At 37.3% G+C, this 19,820-nt stretch overlaps 1 protein-coding gene across 1 annotated transcript in view; it reads left to right on the top strand.

Annotated features, from left to right (window-relative positions):
- Nucleotides 1-280: 280 nt before the first annotated feature.
- LOC306887600 (inhibitor of Bruton tyrosine kinase-like) overlaps nucleotides 281-19,820 on the top strand; it is a 31,848-nt gene continuing 12,308 nt past the window's right edge. The window contains exons 1-17 of the mRNA XM_079445463.1: nucleotides 281-670; nucleotides 1,636-2,466; nucleotides 4,798-4,894; nucleotides 5,558-5,682; nucleotides 9,250-9,360; nucleotides 9,444-9,614; nucleotides 9,981-10,098; nucleotides 10,275-10,455; nucleotides 10,960-11,083; nucleotides 13,293-13,470; nucleotides 13,552-13,702; nucleotides 15,446-16,063; nucleotides 16,836-16,922; nucleotides 17,007-17,089; nucleotides 17,902-17,939; nucleotides 18,025-18,121; nucleotides 18,207-18,308. Coding sequence (XP_079301589.1) covers nucleotides 2,143-2,466; nucleotides 4,798-4,894; nucleotides 5,558-5,682; nucleotides 9,250-9,360; nucleotides 9,444-9,614; nucleotides 9,981-10,098; nucleotides 10,275-10,455; nucleotides 10,960-11,083; nucleotides 13,293-13,470; nucleotides 13,552-13,702; nucleotides 15,446-16,063; nucleotides 16,836-16,922; nucleotides 17,007-17,089; nucleotides 17,902-17,939; nucleotides 18,025-18,121; nucleotides 18,207-18,308 — 2,605 coding nt within the window. The 5' untranslated portion in view covers nucleotides 281-670; nucleotides 1,636-2,142. The remainder of the gene's footprint in view (nucleotides 671-1,635; nucleotides 2,467-4,797; nucleotides 4,895-5,557; nucleotides 5,683-9,249; nucleotides 9,361-9,443; nucleotides 9,615-9,980; nucleotides 10,099-10,274; nucleotides 10,456-10,959; nucleotides 11,084-13,292; nucleotides 13,471-13,551; nucleotides 13,703-15,445; nucleotides 16,064-16,835; nucleotides 16,923-17,006; nucleotides 17,090-17,901; nucleotides 17,940-18,024; nucleotides 18,122-18,206; nucleotides 18,309-19,820) is intronic.

The following is a 19,820-nucleotide window of genomic DNA, read 5'->3' as shown; positions in this document are numbered from 1 at the left end:
TCCATCCATCCATCCATCCTTCCATCCATCCATCCATCCATCTATCATCCATCCATCCATCCATCCATCCATCCATCCATCCATCCATCCATCATCTATCCATCCATACATCCATCCATCCATCCATCCATGCATCATCTATCCATCCATCCATCTATCTATCTATCTATCTATCTATCTATCTATCTATCTATCATATGATAATAAGAGTCATGTGACTCATGTGTTAGGTATGCCCCGTAAGCCCCGCCCCCACAGGGCTGACGCAAGAGAGGGGACTCCCTCGCCAGCTCGCCATGACACTAGCAACCAGCATACAGCGTAGTCCGTCAACAAGATATGCGCATAGCATAAATAACTAGAAAGTTTACAAAAAATATGACATGTTTGTGTCACAAGCGCAAACTGTGAAGTTTTACACCCCGAACCGTCCAATGACAAATAACGATACTGCAAGCTGAACTGTCCAATGAAATGTAAGGATACATGTCTGATGGGCCAATCAGAATTCGTCTTACTCGTGTGTCTACACCTCTAGCTCTTACTCAGCCGACGAACTCCACTGCAACATATTTGCTGCAAAACATCAAGGTTTCGTTTAAAGATGTTTCTGTGGATCTGCCGCACAGGAGACAACACAAACATGAGCTTTTCCTTCATCTAGCGTCAGGTGAGCGAGCGATACTAGCGCGGTGTGTTTAATCTGGCAGTGTTCAGTCTGCTTCATAAATATGATGATGTGTCAGGTCTCAGACATTATTATATCATATCTGCGATCGGGTCGTGTTTTAACGATTCATTATTTACTCTAAAGATCACAGTTTGATTGAGTCCCTGACTGAGAGAGAGAGGTTTGTGGTCTCCAGATGGTCACTAATGGCTTGAACTCAATCATTTGCTCAGTTGTTTGAGATTTAAACACATTTATGATCACAAAATGATCATTAATATCATAAAACTGATGCAGTGAGACTGAAGCCATATTTAGCTGATGGTGCAGGTGTCAAACTACAAGTGCAGCTCTTCATAATGTTTCAAGGATGTGGACTTTTGATTATGTGTGTTATTAACTAGCAAAGGTTATGCTAAACACTGACCTGGAAACTAAAAAGGATTATTCCATGAACTTTTGTTTAATTTATTTCTACTGAAGGAGTTTTATTATTACTTTTCTAATGCCATCGATGTATATATTTAATGTTTTGCCTTTTAGACCCAATCTTAAAATATGACCATCCATTTGAGATTTATTACATATGAAAACTGATAATTGCAATAAAGTCCACTGTTGAATATTGTTAGTAAATAAACTATTGAGTTTTAAAAAAGATTATTTATGTATTTATTTATTTTAAGGATGGCTGAATTAAAAAAAATGACCCCCCCCCCCCCCAAACAACAACAACAACAAAACAAACAAAAAGCACCCATAACTAAAGAAAAACCCCATCTATGTTATGCATAATTTTACATAAAACAGAACTAATTTGAGTGCTTTATGTGGTTTTCAGCCTAGTGTAGTCATGTAGGCACAACTGTGTGCGATCTGGTCAATTTTGCAGTTTAGTTGCTGTTTTGGTAGGATTGTTGTATAATGAAGTTGATATTAATCTGAAAGCCATTCTTCCTTTTCAGGCACCTTTTGCAATTATGGAGGCTTAAATGGTGGAGCGTTTTGGGGGGAAGGAGTCTTTCCCCTCAAGGTTGATGGACTCTTGAATGGACAGTACAGGATTTGCCTTTTGTAAAATACAATATATAGATAGATTACAAGTTAACTTATTTTTTGAGGAAACTGGAATATATTTGTATGCTTTTGTACAGAGAAATTAGTATTTTCTTTGATGCTAATGATTGTTCCAGAGGTTTTGTGGAAGGTGTTGACGCCATGGTGGCTTGAGATGAGCTAGATCTTCACTCCCGGGGCCGCTAGGGTGCTGTGGAATCTCAACACTTGCACAATTCTAGCGCCCTGAATTCACAGAAAGGCTATACCTATTCCCTAATTTTTTCATTTTGTTTTCTTTAATTTATTGCAGTCATTTGAGAAATTAATTTCTATGTTTGTCTGAGAAGTTGTGGGTGGAAGTGGGTATTTTTAATTTTTTGGGGGATTTGTAACTTAGCGGGTGGGAAGCTAAAATGAGTCTGGGAAGCCCAGACTGCACAGCAAAGTGCTGCTCTGTGAGGCACGCAGAGGAAGTGATCGCCGCTTTGACCAGCGGCTCGGAGGCCCGTCTGCGGGGCTTTCTGTCTGTCCACTGTCACAATGCAGCTACCCTGCGGGACGAGTTTGGACGCACGGCTCTGCACCTCGCGGCCTCTCTGGGTAAGTGTGACCTGCTTCAGTGGCTCCTGGACAGCAAACACGCCGACATGCTGGCGAAGGACAAGGAGTCAGGGTGGACCGCACTGCATCGCAGCGCCTTCTACGGGCAAATTCACTGCCTCATGGGGCTCATCAAGGTGAGCACTGCCTCATTAATACCAGTGTTTCACTGACTGCTGCCAATACAGTATTTAGAAAGAAGGGTGACCGCTGGCCAGTGTAATGCTGATAAACACTACTGGTCAAAGTCTGGAGTAATTAAGAATTCTTAATGTTTTTGGAATAAGTCTCTATTACAGAAATACAGTAGTATTGTGAAATATTATTATAATTTAAAACGTGTTTTTTATATAAATATATTGTAAAATGTAATTTATTTCTGTGATGCGCAGCTGTATTTTCAGCATCATTACTCCAGTCTTCAGTGTCATATGATCTTCAGAAATCATAATAATATACTGATTTACTGCTCAAGAAAAATTTCTGATTATTATCAATGTTGAACACAGTTTTAACTGCTTAATCTGTACTACAGTACCATTCAAATGTTTGAGGTCAGAAAAAAATGAAGAAATTAATAATTTTATTCAGAAAGGATGCATTAAATTGATCAATAAAGACGTTTGTAAAGTTTCAAAAGATTTAGGGCTGCCACTAACGACTATTTTCATTTCGATTAAACTATAGACTAATTTTTGGATTAATTTAAACGATTAATTTCCCACACAAAAAAATCTACAATTTTACTTAAGAATATTTTATTAAACCAAATTAAATCCAAATTTCTATGAAATCCTTTTTTAAAGCAAGAAGCAAGTGTCCATCTCAGTCCAAATCACAGTTCAGTATTATAGTGTAAGAATGACAACATATCCACGTGTTCCTGTCTAATAATAACATTATCATCAAAAAACACTTTTTAAAGGAGTATTTACCAGAAATATTATTTACCAGAATTTATTTAGGTGGAAAATTTCAGCAAAAATACTTATAAATATAAAATATAAATATAAAATCAATTAATTGGAGATGCTTTTTATTATTAAAATTTAATGGAACCATTAAAATGGAATCCAGAAAATAAAGGAAAACAGAATTTGGTACAGATAAAACTAAAACTCAATTAATTAGTCAGGCTTTTTGATTTAATAAAAAAAAAAAAAAAACTGAATTTGGAAATAAAACGGATTTCATAGGGCCCTATAATTATATTTTAAGTGAAATGCTATAGCTGCTGTAATTACATGAATATGTGGACATCAAACCGTGTAAACTCAGAGTGAGGTTTTGAGCTTTTATTTTGAAATCACGATGTATTCTCCTGATTGTGTGTAGATTTAAGTTCCCAGAAGAATGTTATAATAAGCCCAAACTCACAACAACATGCAGAGATGAGTTTGAGACGCTCCACATGTAAATGATAACAGTTTCTGTGGAGCTACTGTGAACGGAGACACACGTGCTTAACCTACACGCATGTACATAATTAAAGACCATATACTGTGTTAGTACTGCATCGCATATAATTATTTAATTAAATAATAGCGTTTGTGAATTCACAATTATGCTTAATTATGATTTAATATATCATGCAGCCTTGGAAAATAATCTAATAATGTGTTTTATGGATTCTCGTCTGTGAAATGCGTCACTTCCGGTATTTAGCCGCTTAGTCGACGCGAGCAAAATGAAGTCGACGATTTTTAAAAATCGACTAGTCGACTAAAATCGACGAATCGCGACAGCCCTAAAAAGATTTATATTTCAGTTGTTCTTTAGGACCTTCATTTCATCAAAAAAACACGAACTAAAAACATCAAATAAATGCTTGATGAAGTGAAATGATGTGCACAAAATTAAAAATAAAATTGCAGTTCATTTTGGTGTTTCTAGTACCCAGAAAAGTGCTATATAAATGTAACATTGTTATTATTATTATTGAGGCACAGAAACTGCACACTCGGGTTTTCACAACAAAACCTGCCCAATTGCTACTCAAAACTAGCCCAATGGTGTTTCGAAGGGGGTCCCCTGGGAAAAACAATTGTCCATAATACACATATTTGGCCAGGCTCTCCTGGTAAAATTCGCATTGCAGGGGCTAAAGGTCACGTTATTGGGGTCACCTCAACCTGAGGACATGAAAAACAGCCCCTGGCAACTACAGATTGGCAAGACTCTGCACACTTCACCTTTTAAAATGAACTGAAAACAAACAGTGTGCTTTTTTCCCATCCAAAACTGGCTGATATTGGAACGCTCATATTAGTGATAGACCACTTCTGTTAATTTGGCCAAGTGAGTATTATATTCATGGACCAGTAATCTCCAAATAATGCCTGATTAACTGGCCCGGGTGATACTTGAGTCAGTCACCAGAACAGCTTAATCTTTTCCTCCCCATTCCAGTGGTTTATTGGTTTGTGTGGTTGTCTTTGATTGCACGTGTTTATATGTTCTTGTTCCAGCGCGGTGGAGCGCTGTCCATCCAGGACAAGGAGGGTCTCTCTGCCCTTGACCTCACCATCAAGGACCGCCCAGCTCACGTTGTGTTCAGAAACACTGGTAATCAACATGGATTCATTTTCTTATTAATATATATGACTGTGCCAGTGCTGAAGAAGTATTTATGATAATTATTAAATGAGTTGTTCACCTTAACATTAAAATTCTGTCCTCATTTATCCATACTCGTATAATTCTATACCTGCATGTCATGAATATGTTCCCTTCTGCAGTAGCACTTTTGCATATTGACACACAACATCTAGTTATTAGACGAGTCAGAACCAGTAGTGTTTTTTGGTTTCATTAATCAGTCCAAACTAAGTCATTCACCTTCATGCTCCAAGATTGAATATGTGTACTTGTGAATGATATAAATGAAATAAATAAATAACAGTCAAATGAGGGTTTTTAATGACATGATGGCGATTAAATGAGAGTATGATTGTTTTTGGCTTAAACCTTAAAACGCTGAAACCAAAATTGTCCCTTATTAATCCATTTGTTTAGTCTGGCACCACCATTTCTGGACCCAAGAACACTATCAGATTCAAAAAGCAAACCACAAATGGTGCTTATATACACTCAGGCCGTGCTGTTAGACACCATATTGAGTTTGATTTAATTCTCACTTGAGACTTTGATCTGTAAACAGTATTTGTTTCCTCATAACTTAACAAACACAAGCACATAACTCACTTTGTTGATGTGATCTCATCGCAGATCCTACTGAAGTGTACACTTGGGGAAGCAACACAAATTTCAGTCTGGGACATGGAAACCTGGAGAGCAGACACCATCCTGAGATCGTGGATCTGTTTTCAAGGTCTCGGATCTATGTGAAGCAGGTAAATGAAAAAGTCAGGTTTTTTTCCATGTAGTATTTTTTGTTTCTTTTTAAAGTTTATTTTAATCAATGATTGTTGTTCCTTTTTTTTAATCAATTCAATCAACATTATTATTATTATTATTTATAAACAGGGGTGAACATATGTTTTTCAGCCTATTTTATATTTTAAAGTAAAAAGGGAGTATTCAGTAAAAATACAATAATTTTTTTATAGATATAAATATATTAAATATAGTATATTATTTATATGAATTGTCATAATTTTTTTAAATATTATATTTGAAAATAAAAGTGTTCAATAAAAATATTTTTTTTTTAGTGAGTATAGTTTTTTTATATGAATTTATATAAAATTATATATATATATATATCATTTATTTCCCTATTCATTTGTTATGTCTCCCAAAAGCCGTAATAAATATGCTTTTAGTCCCGGTGTCCTCAGATTTGAAAGCCCATGACATTGTTGATTTATGACACACAATTAAAAAATTAGACAGATTTAAATAATTACAAAATATGATCATATTTCCATAAGAGTGTCACTAAATTAATTTCAGACATTTTTGAAGTGGTCATGGTGAAACATCCAATCATTTGTTATCTCTGAAAAGCCCTGAATGTGCTCTGTACAGGACATCCAGACTTACAACTGTGGCATGTACAGCCTCAGAGAAATTCACTGAAATAGAATGTCCTCATGTGAGGCGCAGGGTCTTAAGAGGTGCGTTCACGCCATATCGTAATTGCGAGGTACCAACTTGAAAAAAGCATTCACGTCCTCGTAGAACTCGTAATTACATCTTGTGAACTGGGAGTTTTCAGAGAGCTGCGGCTTGTACCATGCGACCGCTGCACCTCACGCTGAACCAGGGTACCTAGCGGCGCTTCCAGTAGGAAATTAAGCAGTTGTTTTAAAATTTGTGTAATTGAGTTTTGCCGATGTAGATGTCTTCATACAAAAGTAATGTGAACATAAATGAAAGACATGCAGCACAGAGTTAGATATCTAGGCTATCCATGTAATAACAACCTAAAGAAATAATTATAACGTGTAATAATAATGCATTTGCATAGCAACTGTTACTTGTATTGTGTTTTACAGCTAACAGTAACATTCTTCCACGCAGGCTTATTTTGTCGCTATAGAAACTATAGAAATAATCCCCAGTCCTAGGACGTGAACTGCACCGAGTTGAATTATGGTATTTATGCCATGGTGTGAACGAACATTAGTTATGCATTTTTTTATTTTGGTCGCGCATGCACTCCTGCACTTATGGTGCACCCCTGTTTATAAAGCACTTTAAAAGTGTACCAAAGTTATGTGCATTTTTAATATTTTTGACACTCTCAAACTTCTCTGCATCATTATACATGTATATGGATTATTTTCTGCTGATGAGGCACATAGTGTTATGAAATCCTCATCTGCAATGCAACTCCCCGAGGTTCGTGCGAGCTAGCAGGGCCTAAAACTCCCCAGGGTTACGTGTGACAACAAGAGAGGACGGTAAAAACAGGACCTGCGAGTGTTGCCTTGATAACAGGCTCCTCACAGGGAACCTCCTGCAAAACAAAAATCTCCCGGCAAACCATCCGAGGACACTTAGACCTCTTTGTAACTCTGTAAATTGTTCTTGTTGATGAAGAGAAGCTCTTTGTGTTGGAACTTACGCTGCTAAGGTGAGCGTTGCTGCTTTGGCATACCTGACCCTGAAAGATGCCAACATCATGCTTTAACGCTGTATAAGTTTCCATTTTTCCATGGTCATCACGGGGACTCATTTGCATTTTGGATGGATAACCAGCATGTGCTCATATGTGGATGGGAAATGTGATCCAGTATTGTTGCATGATCCCATTGTCAGCCTTTCACTTGGGATTTGGGCATTTTTGAAAGGAGAAGCCCCAAGAGGTTAAGGTGCAATTAAAACGAGTGCATTAAGCTAAAAATGTCAGCCTTTTAGGATGATGGAAAACTTCTAGAGATGCGTCTTACCCTTGAGAAGACACTTCAGCAATGCATTTCATTTCTTATTGTTCAGTCGGTGTGTGTACTTACATTCGGCTAATTAATTTCTAAAGTGCAGGGCAGTCCTTTAATTTTACACTGCTCATTGTGATGCCGGATCTTGTTTCCTGACCCTTTCATCGGCTCTCCAATGACCCCTTACATGGAAAGAGAGCTCATTGTGACCCGCCACGCTGTTCTGCAGATGCTTTCGGTTAAATATTAAAACATTCATTCAGGGATAACAGCAGCAGATTAAATAAGCGCTGTGAATGCATGCGTATGGCAGCCAGTGAGAGCGGTTTGGACGCTTTACAGAACATCTCTTGCTTCTGTTTCAGCCTTGAGGAGTGTGTTAAATTAGTGATGATGTTGACCTTGGCACCCCTGCTCCGCTGTAGTCGACTCCGAGCCAATCCAGAGCTGGCATGCTTTGCAGAGAAAGGGCAAACCTGTCATGGCTAAAAGTCAAGCCCTCGTGATGAGCAAACGCAGCTGGTTCGTTCTGGCATGCAGTTATTCTGTCCAGGTCTCAGTTCTTAATCAACCGATAATCTTCAATGATGTCATATTTACAGTGGCCTTTTAAAGTATTTGCTACACTTAAAGAGGTCTAAATTTTATTGCGTTAGATGTCTTTGCAAAAATGGCCCAGAAAAGTGAAATTGGTCTTTCCGGGTGTTTTCTTTCATTTTGCAGATGCAACATGCTTTGGTGTTTTTGCAGTGGCTTTTAACCAGCTCGACTCAAAGGTTGTGTTTAAAACTACAGCTGCCGAATCATTCAGTGTGTTTGTGTGTATGAATTTACCTCCTAGAAATAGGCCTAGATCATTTTATTAAGCAGTGATGCAATTAATAAAAAGTGACAGTAAAGACATTTATAATGTTACAAAACCTTACTGTTTCAAATAAACTCCTTATTTGAATTTTCTGTTCATCAAAGAATACATCCTGAAATATGTATCATGTTTTGCACAAAATAAAAATGGGCAGCACAACTGTTTTCCACATTAATAATAATAATCTTGTTTCTTGAGCAAATCAACATATTAGAATGATTTCTGAAGGATCCAGTGACACTGAAGACTGGAGTATGAAAATTGCTGAAAATTCAGCTTTGATCACAGGAATAAATGACATCTTGCAGTATATTCACATAATAAAGTTATTTTAAATTGTGATAATATTTCATAATATTGCTGTTTCTCCTGTGTTTTTGATTTAAAATTATTAGATAAAGGCATATTAGTATACAGGCTGTTATGCAAATATAGACAATCATTGATGCATTTTTTACCTTAGTACCTGCTACTAAAAATTTACAACAAAACTACAAAAAAAAAAGGTAATTGTCAGTCCGTTCTATTATTCCAAACTTTGTTTTACTTTTAAAAAGTGCATTTATCATTTCAAAGCAAACATGAAATGTTTGCAGAAAGAGTGTGCTACATAAGTGCTTTAGTGTGCAAATATCGGTAAGCTGACGGTCTATCTTCGTTAACATGGTCTTGAATGATGATAGTAACATTGTGTTTTTGTGTCTTTTAAGGTGGTGTTGTGTAAGTTCCACTCGGTCTTTCTGTCCCAGAAGGGTCAGGTGTACACATGTGGACATGGACAGGGCGGACGACTCGGACATGGTGATGAACAGACATATCTGGTAAGATGCTTTGGTGTGGGTTGATGCATATATTTCTACATCTGCAGTTTTTCTAAGACTTGGTGTCCATTTTCATATCAAAGGTTCCCCGGATGGTGGAGGGGCTTTTGTCCCATCACTGCTCTCAGGTCGCAGCGGCCCGAGATCACACTGTTGTTCTGACAGAGGAGGGGTATGTCTACACCTTTGGGCTCAACACCCACCATCAGCTGGGCCTGGCACCACCTCCTGCTTCCAGCCAACTTCCTAAACAGGTAAGTCAGCCTGGATTTATCCATGACACACAGTATCACAAAACTAGTGCTGCATTAAAATAAAAAATTCTGGGTCAAGTCAAGCCACCTTTATTTATATAGTGCTTTTAACAAAATAGATTGTGTCAACGCAGTTTTACAGTATTCAATAGGAAAAATAGTAATAATGCAAAACAGTAAATACTCAATTTTCAGTTAAAGGCAGTTCATCATTGATTCAGTGATGTTATCGTCCAGCTCAGTTCAGTTCAAATAGTATCTGTGCATTCAAGTTGACAATATCGCTGGAAATTAAGTGCCTGGGTTTCTAGGTCTAGGTAATTCCATAAATTGCATTTTTTTTATGTTATTCTCTATTGACCACAGGTCACATCTAAGTCCCTGAAAGGAAGGTCTGTGATTGGTGTTGCAGCTGGCAGGTTCCACACTGTTCTCTGGACCAGAGATGCGGTGTATACCATGGGATTAAATGGTGGCCAGCTTGGTAAGCTCCTTAAGCACCCAGATATGTTTATCATATACAAACAAACAGATTGTTTAACTGATCTAAAGTCTCTCAGGTGTTTCGCAAATCCTCTTCATGCAATTTCATCAGAGCATCTGATTAATTTGCCTCTTCCCATATGAAAGCTTGTGGTCTGACCATTGTGATACATTCAGGTTACCTGCTGGAGCCCAATGGAGAGAAGTGCGTGACTGTTCCTCGACAGGTGTCCGCTCTACACCACAGGGAGGTGACCATCGCTGTGGCTGCAGCCAGCAATGGGGCCACTGTGTGCGTGACCGAAAAGGGAGATGTGTACCTGCTGGCAGATTATCAGTGCAAGAAACTGGCATCCAAGTGAGTGGTCTGTCGTTATGTTGTCTTAACCAGATTTTGTTCAGTCTAACCAGAAGACATTTCTCATCCATCTCAATCATCTAAAATATTGTTTTAGTCCTTCTGAAATGTCTGAGTCTGTCAGTCTGTCATCAAAATGATTTTGTATAATTACCTCCCAGAGGCGTCTCGCATGATTGAGTTCCCAAACATCAGACGTCCAAATGCAATATAACTTGACAGCATTTGTTATTGCATTTCGTCTTCATGCTCTGAGGCACAATTAATTTATTATGCAGGAAACAAGAGTCACAGGTTTCCCTGGCTGAAGCTACTCTTTATTATTGTATTACTGATACTTTGCAACAGTTTCCCAAGAAGTGATGATTTTGTTCTCTTGAACACATGAGATGGAACCTGCTTTATTTGTAAATGTTTAATGCAATGCAATTTTTCACAAGTTTAATTCACAGCTTTAAATGGAAAGTTAGCTTCTGTTAACACTGTCCTTGTGTTGTCCTCCAGACAGCTGAACGTGAAGAAAGTTCTTGTGAGCGGTGGTAGTTTGGATCATCGTATCGAGCCTCAGCTTCTGCATGATGGTGGAGGGGAAAAGCTGGTGATTTTGGCTCTAGATGAAGCTGGAAGGGTGAGTGATATAGACACATGCAAAAATATTGCCCAAAAATACCTTGTGTATTTAAGATAAACTTGGATTAAAGCCCAAAGCAGTCTGTTCCCATAGTGAACTGATCTGTCCTAATCATACAAATACACCTATTTCTCCCTAAAAATGCTCATGATGGAGTTGTTCCAATCCCTGTTTTAATATCTGTTCTTTTACTGAAAGAGTGAGTCTATCACCCAACAGTCAAATGAAGATGCTGTCTGAATATTCACATCAATGCTCAAGAGAACACACCATCAGTCTCAAATTGATATCAATATAGCTACTAAAAGCAAAATGTCTAGCTTTCCTCTGTAGTTGTAAAAGCTTCAAAAATAATTTTATCTAAAGTGCTTACGTTAATCACAATTTAGCAAATTAAAATGACTTGACATACATTCAGTACAATCCATCATCATGGAAAACTTTCATCTGAACTTTAATAAGTATGGAGATCTTTGTGGTCTAGATAACAGTGAAAACTAATGCTGTGTTTCCTAATATTATCACCTAAAGTACAAGAATAACAAAGGGGCTGAGACCGAGCCCTGTGGCACACCTTATTTTGCAAAAGTTTGGTCAGGCAGATTTTCATTTACACAAATTCAGTGGTAGTGATCTGACAGGTAGGATCTAAACCAAGCTAGGGACTAGTGACTGTCCACAACTGCCAACATGATTCCCTAGCCTGTGTAAAAGAATGTTTGATCCATAGTATCCAAAGCAGAACTTTGGCTCTAGCATCCGATCACAGAAATACGTAAGTTGTTACTCTGACAAGTGCCAAGTAGTAATTGGCCACTAAACCATTAAGTTTCCTAACATTTTTCAGTTTCATTTTTATTGCTGACTTTTTTTTTTTTTTTTTTTTAACACCCTCATAATACACTGTGATGTACAGTTGGTTATAATGTCTGTTTAACCAAGATGTTCAGTCTTGTGGGTCAGTACATGCCTGATAAAAGCCTATCAGCTGGACCAGCCCAGTTAGTGGAATGGGGTCCAAGTTGGATTTAGTCATGCTTAATGATTTTGCATTTTCACAGCGTTGATACCAGTGTGTTTTCATATCTATAAATTTTAAAACGTGTTTTTTCTATAATGAAAACTTCTTATGCTGCTATTGATGCTGGCATTTAATTAGCCAAGCACGTATGCCTGGCAATATGCCAGAGTTATTTGCTTTTATATATTTACAGCTTGTTAGTCCATCTGTTTATTAAATGCCTGCTTTAATTAGCAAACACCATCATTTTTGCTATTGCTCATAAGGGATTTAAACAAACCCTGGTCCCTCTGATCACATGGCTTGTTTGTTTGATAAGAGGTGCATTACTGCTTTTCTAAGAAGTCTGACTTAAGATTTTCTGTGATGTGGAAAATGCTGATGAAATTGTGGAATCCAGTCATAAAAATGGAATTTACTGAATAATGTATGGTCTCATGGAATTTGGTGAATTTTGGATTATTAAATCTAAAGTCGGACAGTGCTAATAATCAAATTGTGATATGCATTATTGTCTGAATATTTCAGCGCAAAAAGTCTATTTAGGAAGAGGAATTATGTTTTGATGGCATTTCAGGATTAATTTTTTATGTTATCAATTTTTAATGTTTCATGTCTTAATTTGATAACCACCATTTTTGATAGTAAATTTGTATTAAATTGCAGCCTAATTAAACATTTAATTGAGGCCTGTTATTGTAAAATATGATTAATTATTAAATGGGTACAGTATAAATTATAAAATTGTGACATTATTTGTGATTATTAAAATGTAATTAAACCATTGTAAGGAATCCAGAAATATAGAAATCAGAAACAGAAAAATAAATTAGAATATTGCAGGAAATATAACAGAAAATTTCATAGAGCCATAAAAATGACATTTGTATTAAACTTTTATTTATTTTAATTAATTAGACGTGATATTTGATTGCTAACATTTTATTTAACCATTACAATGAAATCCAGAAAAAAAACATACAGAAAATCCAGAAAAAGGTACAATGTATTTGAAAATACATAAATAAATGAATGAAATAGATTTCATAGAGCCTTTTGCCTGTGTGTTTTTGACTTGAGTCTGTAAGGCACCTACCACTCAGAACACATTAGCAACCATTTAGCTGGTGTTGTATTCATTATATTCATATTCCTGCTTTCTTCTGTGTTTCTCTGATGTTTCAGGTGTTTTGCTGGCGCTCTACGGGCACGTCAGTGAGACCGTGTCGCTGGGCATACAGCCGACAGGTCTTCATGTCAGACATCGCCCTGAGTAAGAACAGCATGATGTTTGTTACTCAGGATGGAGAGGGCTTCAGTGGACAGTGGCTGGGCCAGTACAAGAAAGCTGTAGACAAAAAAGGTACTGAGACCATCAGTTTAACCTGAAAATATTATAAATAAAACAGATGACCCATTACACATGAAAGCTCTGTTGTGTCAGATGGCATGGAGGTGTCCGGTCACCCAGACGGAGGGGGTGTTTATGAGCGAATCCGTCTGGAGAAGCTTCCTTACGTCCACAGAGCCGTCAGCATCACCATGGATTCTAAGGGCCGAAATTTTGGAGTACTGCAAGCCGATCCCAAAACCAGGTGCGGATAATGATGGGCACAGATGTGTGTGACTAAACGACTTTTCATTCGTTTGGAATGCTGGAATCTAACATTTCTGGCTTTCGGTGTCAGTGAATAGTTCCAGTTTATTCTGATGAAAGTTGTTTATTATACAAAGATAAACAAAAGTGGTCGTAAAATCAAACAGATTTAAAAAAAAAAAAAAAATGTTTTTATCAAATTAACATCAGCAATACCAGGAAGTTCCAAAAATTTTTTTTTTTTTAGACATAAAGTGGAAGTGTTATTAACCATCTTAACATATGGGGAAAGACTGTAAATACTGAATTAGTATCAGCCATGTTACCAGTTGATGAGTAAATCTGTCCCTAAATACTGAGTTTATTTGGAAGCAGAGCTTCACAGCTTGACATCAGCAACAGAAGAAATATGAGAGGCATTTTCTCCTCCCTCATAAAGATGATAAACTTGTTTGGTTTGTTTTGTTATCTTAACTATGTATGTTTATATGGTTGGTAACATTTTTTAAGTTTCAGTTAAGTTACTCGGCTAAAATATGTGTACACAGTGCTGCAATAGGAGCTCAGGGCAGCACTGCTGCTTGAAAACTGTGTTAGAACACAGAACTTATGCCTGCAACGGTGGTGGAAGAATGCATACACTCAAACAGGATTAATACAGTTAAATCAAAATAGGGTACTTGAAATAAAAATAAGCATTAGCTGAAATACAATAAAATATTTAAAAAATATTTCTACTACAGTAGCTGCCAAAGCAACATTTCTCATTTCATTTACCGGTAGTTTAATGTGATGCACTAATATAACTGAAAATTAATATAAAAAACTATATAATATTATAAATATATTGAAATATTGAAACAGTAACTAATATAAATGACACAAAAAATTACAAAAACTTTACCTAAAATTAAAATAAAGAAAAAATATAAAGAAAAAGCTATAATAGTATCTTAAAGGAACACTCCACTTTTTTGAAAACAGGCTCATTTTACAACTCCCCTAGAGTTAAACAGTTGAGTTTTACCGTTTTTGAATCCATTCAGCCGATCTCCGGGTCTGGCGGTAGCACTGTTAGCTTAGCATAGCATAGACCATTGAATTGGATTAGACCGTTAGCATCTCGCTCAAAAATGATGAAAGAGTTTTGATAATTTTCTTATTTAAAACTTGACTCTTCTGTAGTTACATCGTGTACTAAGACTATACCTAGCTGGGGACTACTTTCAGGTGCTGTGTAATATCACTGCGCCTGCTGCACTCACGGTACGGCAGAAAAGTTCCTTGATTATTACGCCGGATAGAGAGTATAGTTCCTAGCCATTTCGGCCTAGAAAATCGCAACTTTTCATTTTCCGTCAGTCTTAGTATACGATGTAACTACAGAAGAGTCAAGTTTTAAATAGGAAAATTATCGAAACTCTTTGGTCATTTTTGAGCGAGATGCTAACAGTCTAATCCGATTCAATGATCTATGCTAAGCTAAGCTAACAGTGCTACCACCAGACCCGGACATCGGCTGAATGGATTCAAAAACGGTAAAACTCAACTGGTTAACTCTAGGGGAGCTATTTTCAAAAAAATTGAGTATTCCTTTAATACTGCATTCAAGAACCATTAATGGAATCAATTTTTTTACAAATCATTATGTTCCTGTATTTAGTTCTGAACTGGTTCCCAATCTTAATTGTTTTGTATTATACTTTCAGCCTACTTGTTAACTTTTCTTCTTTTTCTTCAGCTTGTATGAAGTTCCCACCGCTTCTGCGTCCACGTTCTCCCAGCACTTCCAGCGCCTCCTGACCGAAGCCGATGAGATGGACAGCATCCATGATGTGACCCTGCAGGCTGGCGATCGCACCTTCGCAGCGCACAAATACATCCTGTCCGTGCGGTCGGACTTCTTCCGCAAACTGCTCCTGTCGGAGGGCTGCAAAGAGGGTATAGAAGATGGAGAGGTGAAGAAAGGAGAGGACGCGGTGGGCTGTGATCTGCTGGTGCTGGAGAAGGTTCCTCCTGAGATGCTGGAGCAAGCGCTTCACTTCATCTACACAGACTCCTGTGAGATGCTGGTTCATGGGACCCAGCCCATCATCCCTCGTTCTAACCAGCGCTCCGATCCTGAACCGCAGCAGCAGCTGATCCACAGTCTGCAGGCTCTAGGGCTGGAGAACCGCTCCGCTCTGGACGTGTACCGCTCTCTTCCTGCTAAGACTCAGGATGCAGACAAGCCCAAGGCCAAAAACAATAAGTCTGGGAAAAAAGGCAAGACTGGTAATGTCGGTGAACCTGGACAAAACCCTGTAAAGATGCTGCAGGGCGTCGCCAAAAAACTGGGCTTGGGGAGCCTCTCAGCACGGTGAGATGCTTTTTGAATGTATATTTCCTCTATAGTTCACTTGTAATGTTAAAGGAATAGTTGACCAAAAAAATGAAAATTTGCTGAACATTTCCTCATCCTCAGGCCATCCAAGATGTAGATGAGTTTGTTTCTTAATAGGAACAGATTTGGAGAAATGTTGCATCAGTGTCTCAGCAATGGATGCTCTGCAGTGAATGGGTGCCGTCAGAATAAGAGTCCAAACAGCTGATAAAAACATCACAATAATCCACACCACTCCAGTCCATCAGTTAACATCTTGAGGAGCCAAAATAAGTCCATAATCCATAATAACACTTCCTCCAGTGAAAGAGTCATTTTGTCCGAATCAGGAGAGAAATCTGCACAGATCAAGCACCGCTGACATGTGATGTGAAAGACAACAGGAGATTGACTATTTGTCTTAATGATGGATTTGGTTCTTACAAACATGCATCTTTTGTCTTCTCAAGATGTTAACTGATGGACTGGAGTGGTGTGGATTATTGTGATGTTTTTATCAGCTGTTTGGACTCTCATTCTGACGGCACCCATTCACTGCAGAGCATCCATTGCTGAGACACTGATGAAATGCTACATTTCTCCAAATCTGATGAAGAAACAAACTCATCTGCATCTCGGATGGCCTGAGGTGTTTTTGCTGCTGTACTTTCAGTATTTTTGTATGTAAATGCGGCGTCATTATTGGCTATTGCTGTAATTCATCGAGGTATCCTGGTTGCTAAATAATGAGTATTTTATGATTGACTAGGCTTGATGGGGTGAAGTTTGAAAATGGGAAGATCAGTGTGGTGCAGAAGAAGACGGGCAACAAGCTGCGATTCAACCAGAAAAAATGGTGTGTGTTGTGTTGAAGCAACAGTGGAGGTCATACACTCTTTCATTGGCTGTGAATACAGATCTTCTCATTGTGTGTCCTCAGCTCGTACCTCTGTGACGTCACGCTGCGCTCGGAGGACGGCAAAGAGTTTCCCTGTCACAAATGCGTCTTGTGTGCTCGGCTGGGTGAGATCAGATGTTTTATTTCACACTTGTGTCCTCTGAAGTAGACTTTATTCACACTGATTCAGTTGAACGTTGAAGCATTGAAAATATGTCTTTGCATCTTTTTTTTTTTTTTGGCTAAAGACAGGCATTTTCATGAAATGAATTAAAAGTTGACTGAAATCAAATAAAAAAACTAAATTTATTTTAGCTTCTTGCCAATGCAACACTTCTTATTTTCATTTACTTTATTGAAATAGAAATAACTAAAACTAAATAAACTAAAGCTTAAAAACTATAGACATAAAAATAATACAAAATTACAAAAATACATAACGAAATTACAAAAAATTTGTCTAAAATTTCAAATGGAAACGGAAAATCTAAAAATAAATTAAAGAATTGTTTAAATTATTAATGAATGTTAACATAATATTAAAAACTATAATAGAATTATCATTGATACTAAAATAACACCGATCAGTATGATTTAAAAAAAATTGTTTTATTTAGCATGGATGCATTCAATTAAAGTCATTTTAAAACCGCTTTGACCCTATTGAAGCAAAAACTAAGATTTTTTTTTAGAATGCTCTACTGCAGTTTTTCAGACAGTAATAGTTGAAAATGAGTAGAAGTGACTAGAAAATGTAAAACTAACTGATTAATTTCTTGCTGAAAATCTTTAATTTGATGATCCTTTAGAGCTTGACAGTCCCTGTTCACCTTCATTTAGCAGCTTGGACATTCTTCATGTCTGTTTCACATAAACAAAGTGTAGATTATCATATTTGAATAAGAAGGATTTAATTTTGACACTTTTATTCCTGCAGAGTATTTCAACAGTATGCTGGGCAGCCCCTGGATTGAGGTAGGATGAAATGATGTGAAGTAGAAGCACCGTCTCTCTGAGCTGGAACTGTTGTGTTCATGTGAATGTCTTCTGCCCTCTTCAGGCCACCAGCTGTACTGCGCTGGAGATGCCCACCACCTCGGAGGTCCTGCAGGCCATTCTGGAGTACATCTACACCGACGAGTCTCCCTCTGTCAGAGGTTCCACCCCAGTCTTTGTGCTCGGCTGTTATTACATTTCTTTCCTCCATCACAGGTGTAATCCATGTCTGTCTTTATATCTCAGAGTCTGTGAATGTGGAGTTTGTGTGTAACGTGCTGGTGGTGGCGGATCAGCTGCTGATCACCAGGCTGAAGGAGATCTGTGAGGTCGTCATAACTGAGAACCGTAAGTCTACAGTCTGTCATGTGACTTCAGAAAATATACGCTATCAAGTTTGCAGGGCTTAAAGTTCTCCGGCACCGTGCCGGATCGACGGATTGACTGCGCAAAAAAAAATCACTTTCGAGTCCATGAGTTCACCTACCAATGGTATGAAAGGAGCACAGCTTTCACTCTCTACCAAACTAACATTACTAGCCAATCAGATTTTTTGCTCTTAACAAGATAAACACGAGACACACATAATAGTATCCAGTAGCAGAGCTGCAGCCCTGATGAATAGAGAAGCGCGACACGTGAAAAAAGCTCAAAGCAGCAGAGCCTTGTAAACAGCTCAGAGTAATCATGTCATCTCCATAAGAACGATATGATTGCCAGAATATATTTACCGGGATTTTTGAAAAGGTCCTGTTCACACATGATGTGTGAAAAGGGGCTAAACTCTTCCTCTGCATATGCTGTGAATTTAAATAGCTTAAAGTTCATCTGGGAAAACTGTGTGCGTTATCTCACTAGATTTGTAACGAAAATCATTTATAAAACTTTGTCAACACAGGAGAATACATCGACCTATTTCTAAATATGCCATTTATTGTACATCGCGATTTCAAAATAAAAGTTTCTGAGTTTGCATGTGGCCAAATATTAAATTTAATGGATTTAAACGTTGTTTAATCACACTGTAAAGTGAAACATCACCAGGCCGTTGGCGCCCTCTGCAGGTATTTGTTATAATACATAATGCACTTACGTTGGTTATGTTCATATTATGTAGGCTAAAGGCATAATACATTATGTATTTTAACAGTGTTGTTCAATAAAATTGGCTTTGAGACAATTATTACTGCCTCATTATTAGTTTATATATAAATAGTAAGTAGTCATTCTAAAGCCTGGTTTTCACTTAGTAACTTTGTGTTACTAAAAATATCAGATTACTCAATTGTCAAAATAATCAGTAGATTACTTGATTACCAAAATTATTATTTTTTTGCTTTAACCCCTGAGTTTGTGATTGGTAAGATGTTTTTGAAAGATGTCTCTTCTGCTCACCAAGGCTGCATTTATTTGATCAAAAACAGTAATATTGTGAAATATTATTACAATTTAAAATAACAGTTCTTTAACAGTTCTATCTGTTAAAACGTTATTTATTCCTGTGATCAAAGTTGAATTTTCAGCATCATTACTCAGTCTTATAAATGTCTTTGCTCACTTTTGATCAATCAATTTAATGCATCCTTGATGAATAAAAGTATCTTAAGTAATTGATTCTTAAAAATAAATAAATAAAATCTTACTGACCATAAATTGAGCAGTCGTGTACACAGGCCAAATGTTGTTTTTAGTGCTCATCTGTTCATTTTCATTTACTTTCATTGAATGGAAAAAAAGCAGCTTAAATGTTGCCCAAAATCTGCCTGATCTCTTGTTGCCAAAAATAAATATCAGTTTTTGACTGTTAAAAACGTCAGATATAAACACAAAATTGTCATACACAATACCTAGTTAAATATA

The sequence above is a fragment of the Barbus barbus genome, assembly GCF_936440315.1.
Source record: "Barbus barbus genome assembly, chromosome: 21".
In the NCBI taxonomy this organism is placed as follows: Eukaryota; Metazoa; Chordata; class Actinopteri; order Cypriniformes; family Cyprinidae; genus Barbus; species Barbus barbus.
Note: the sequence above shows the minus strand (reverse complement) of the source record. Positions and strands in the feature narration are given on the sequence as shown.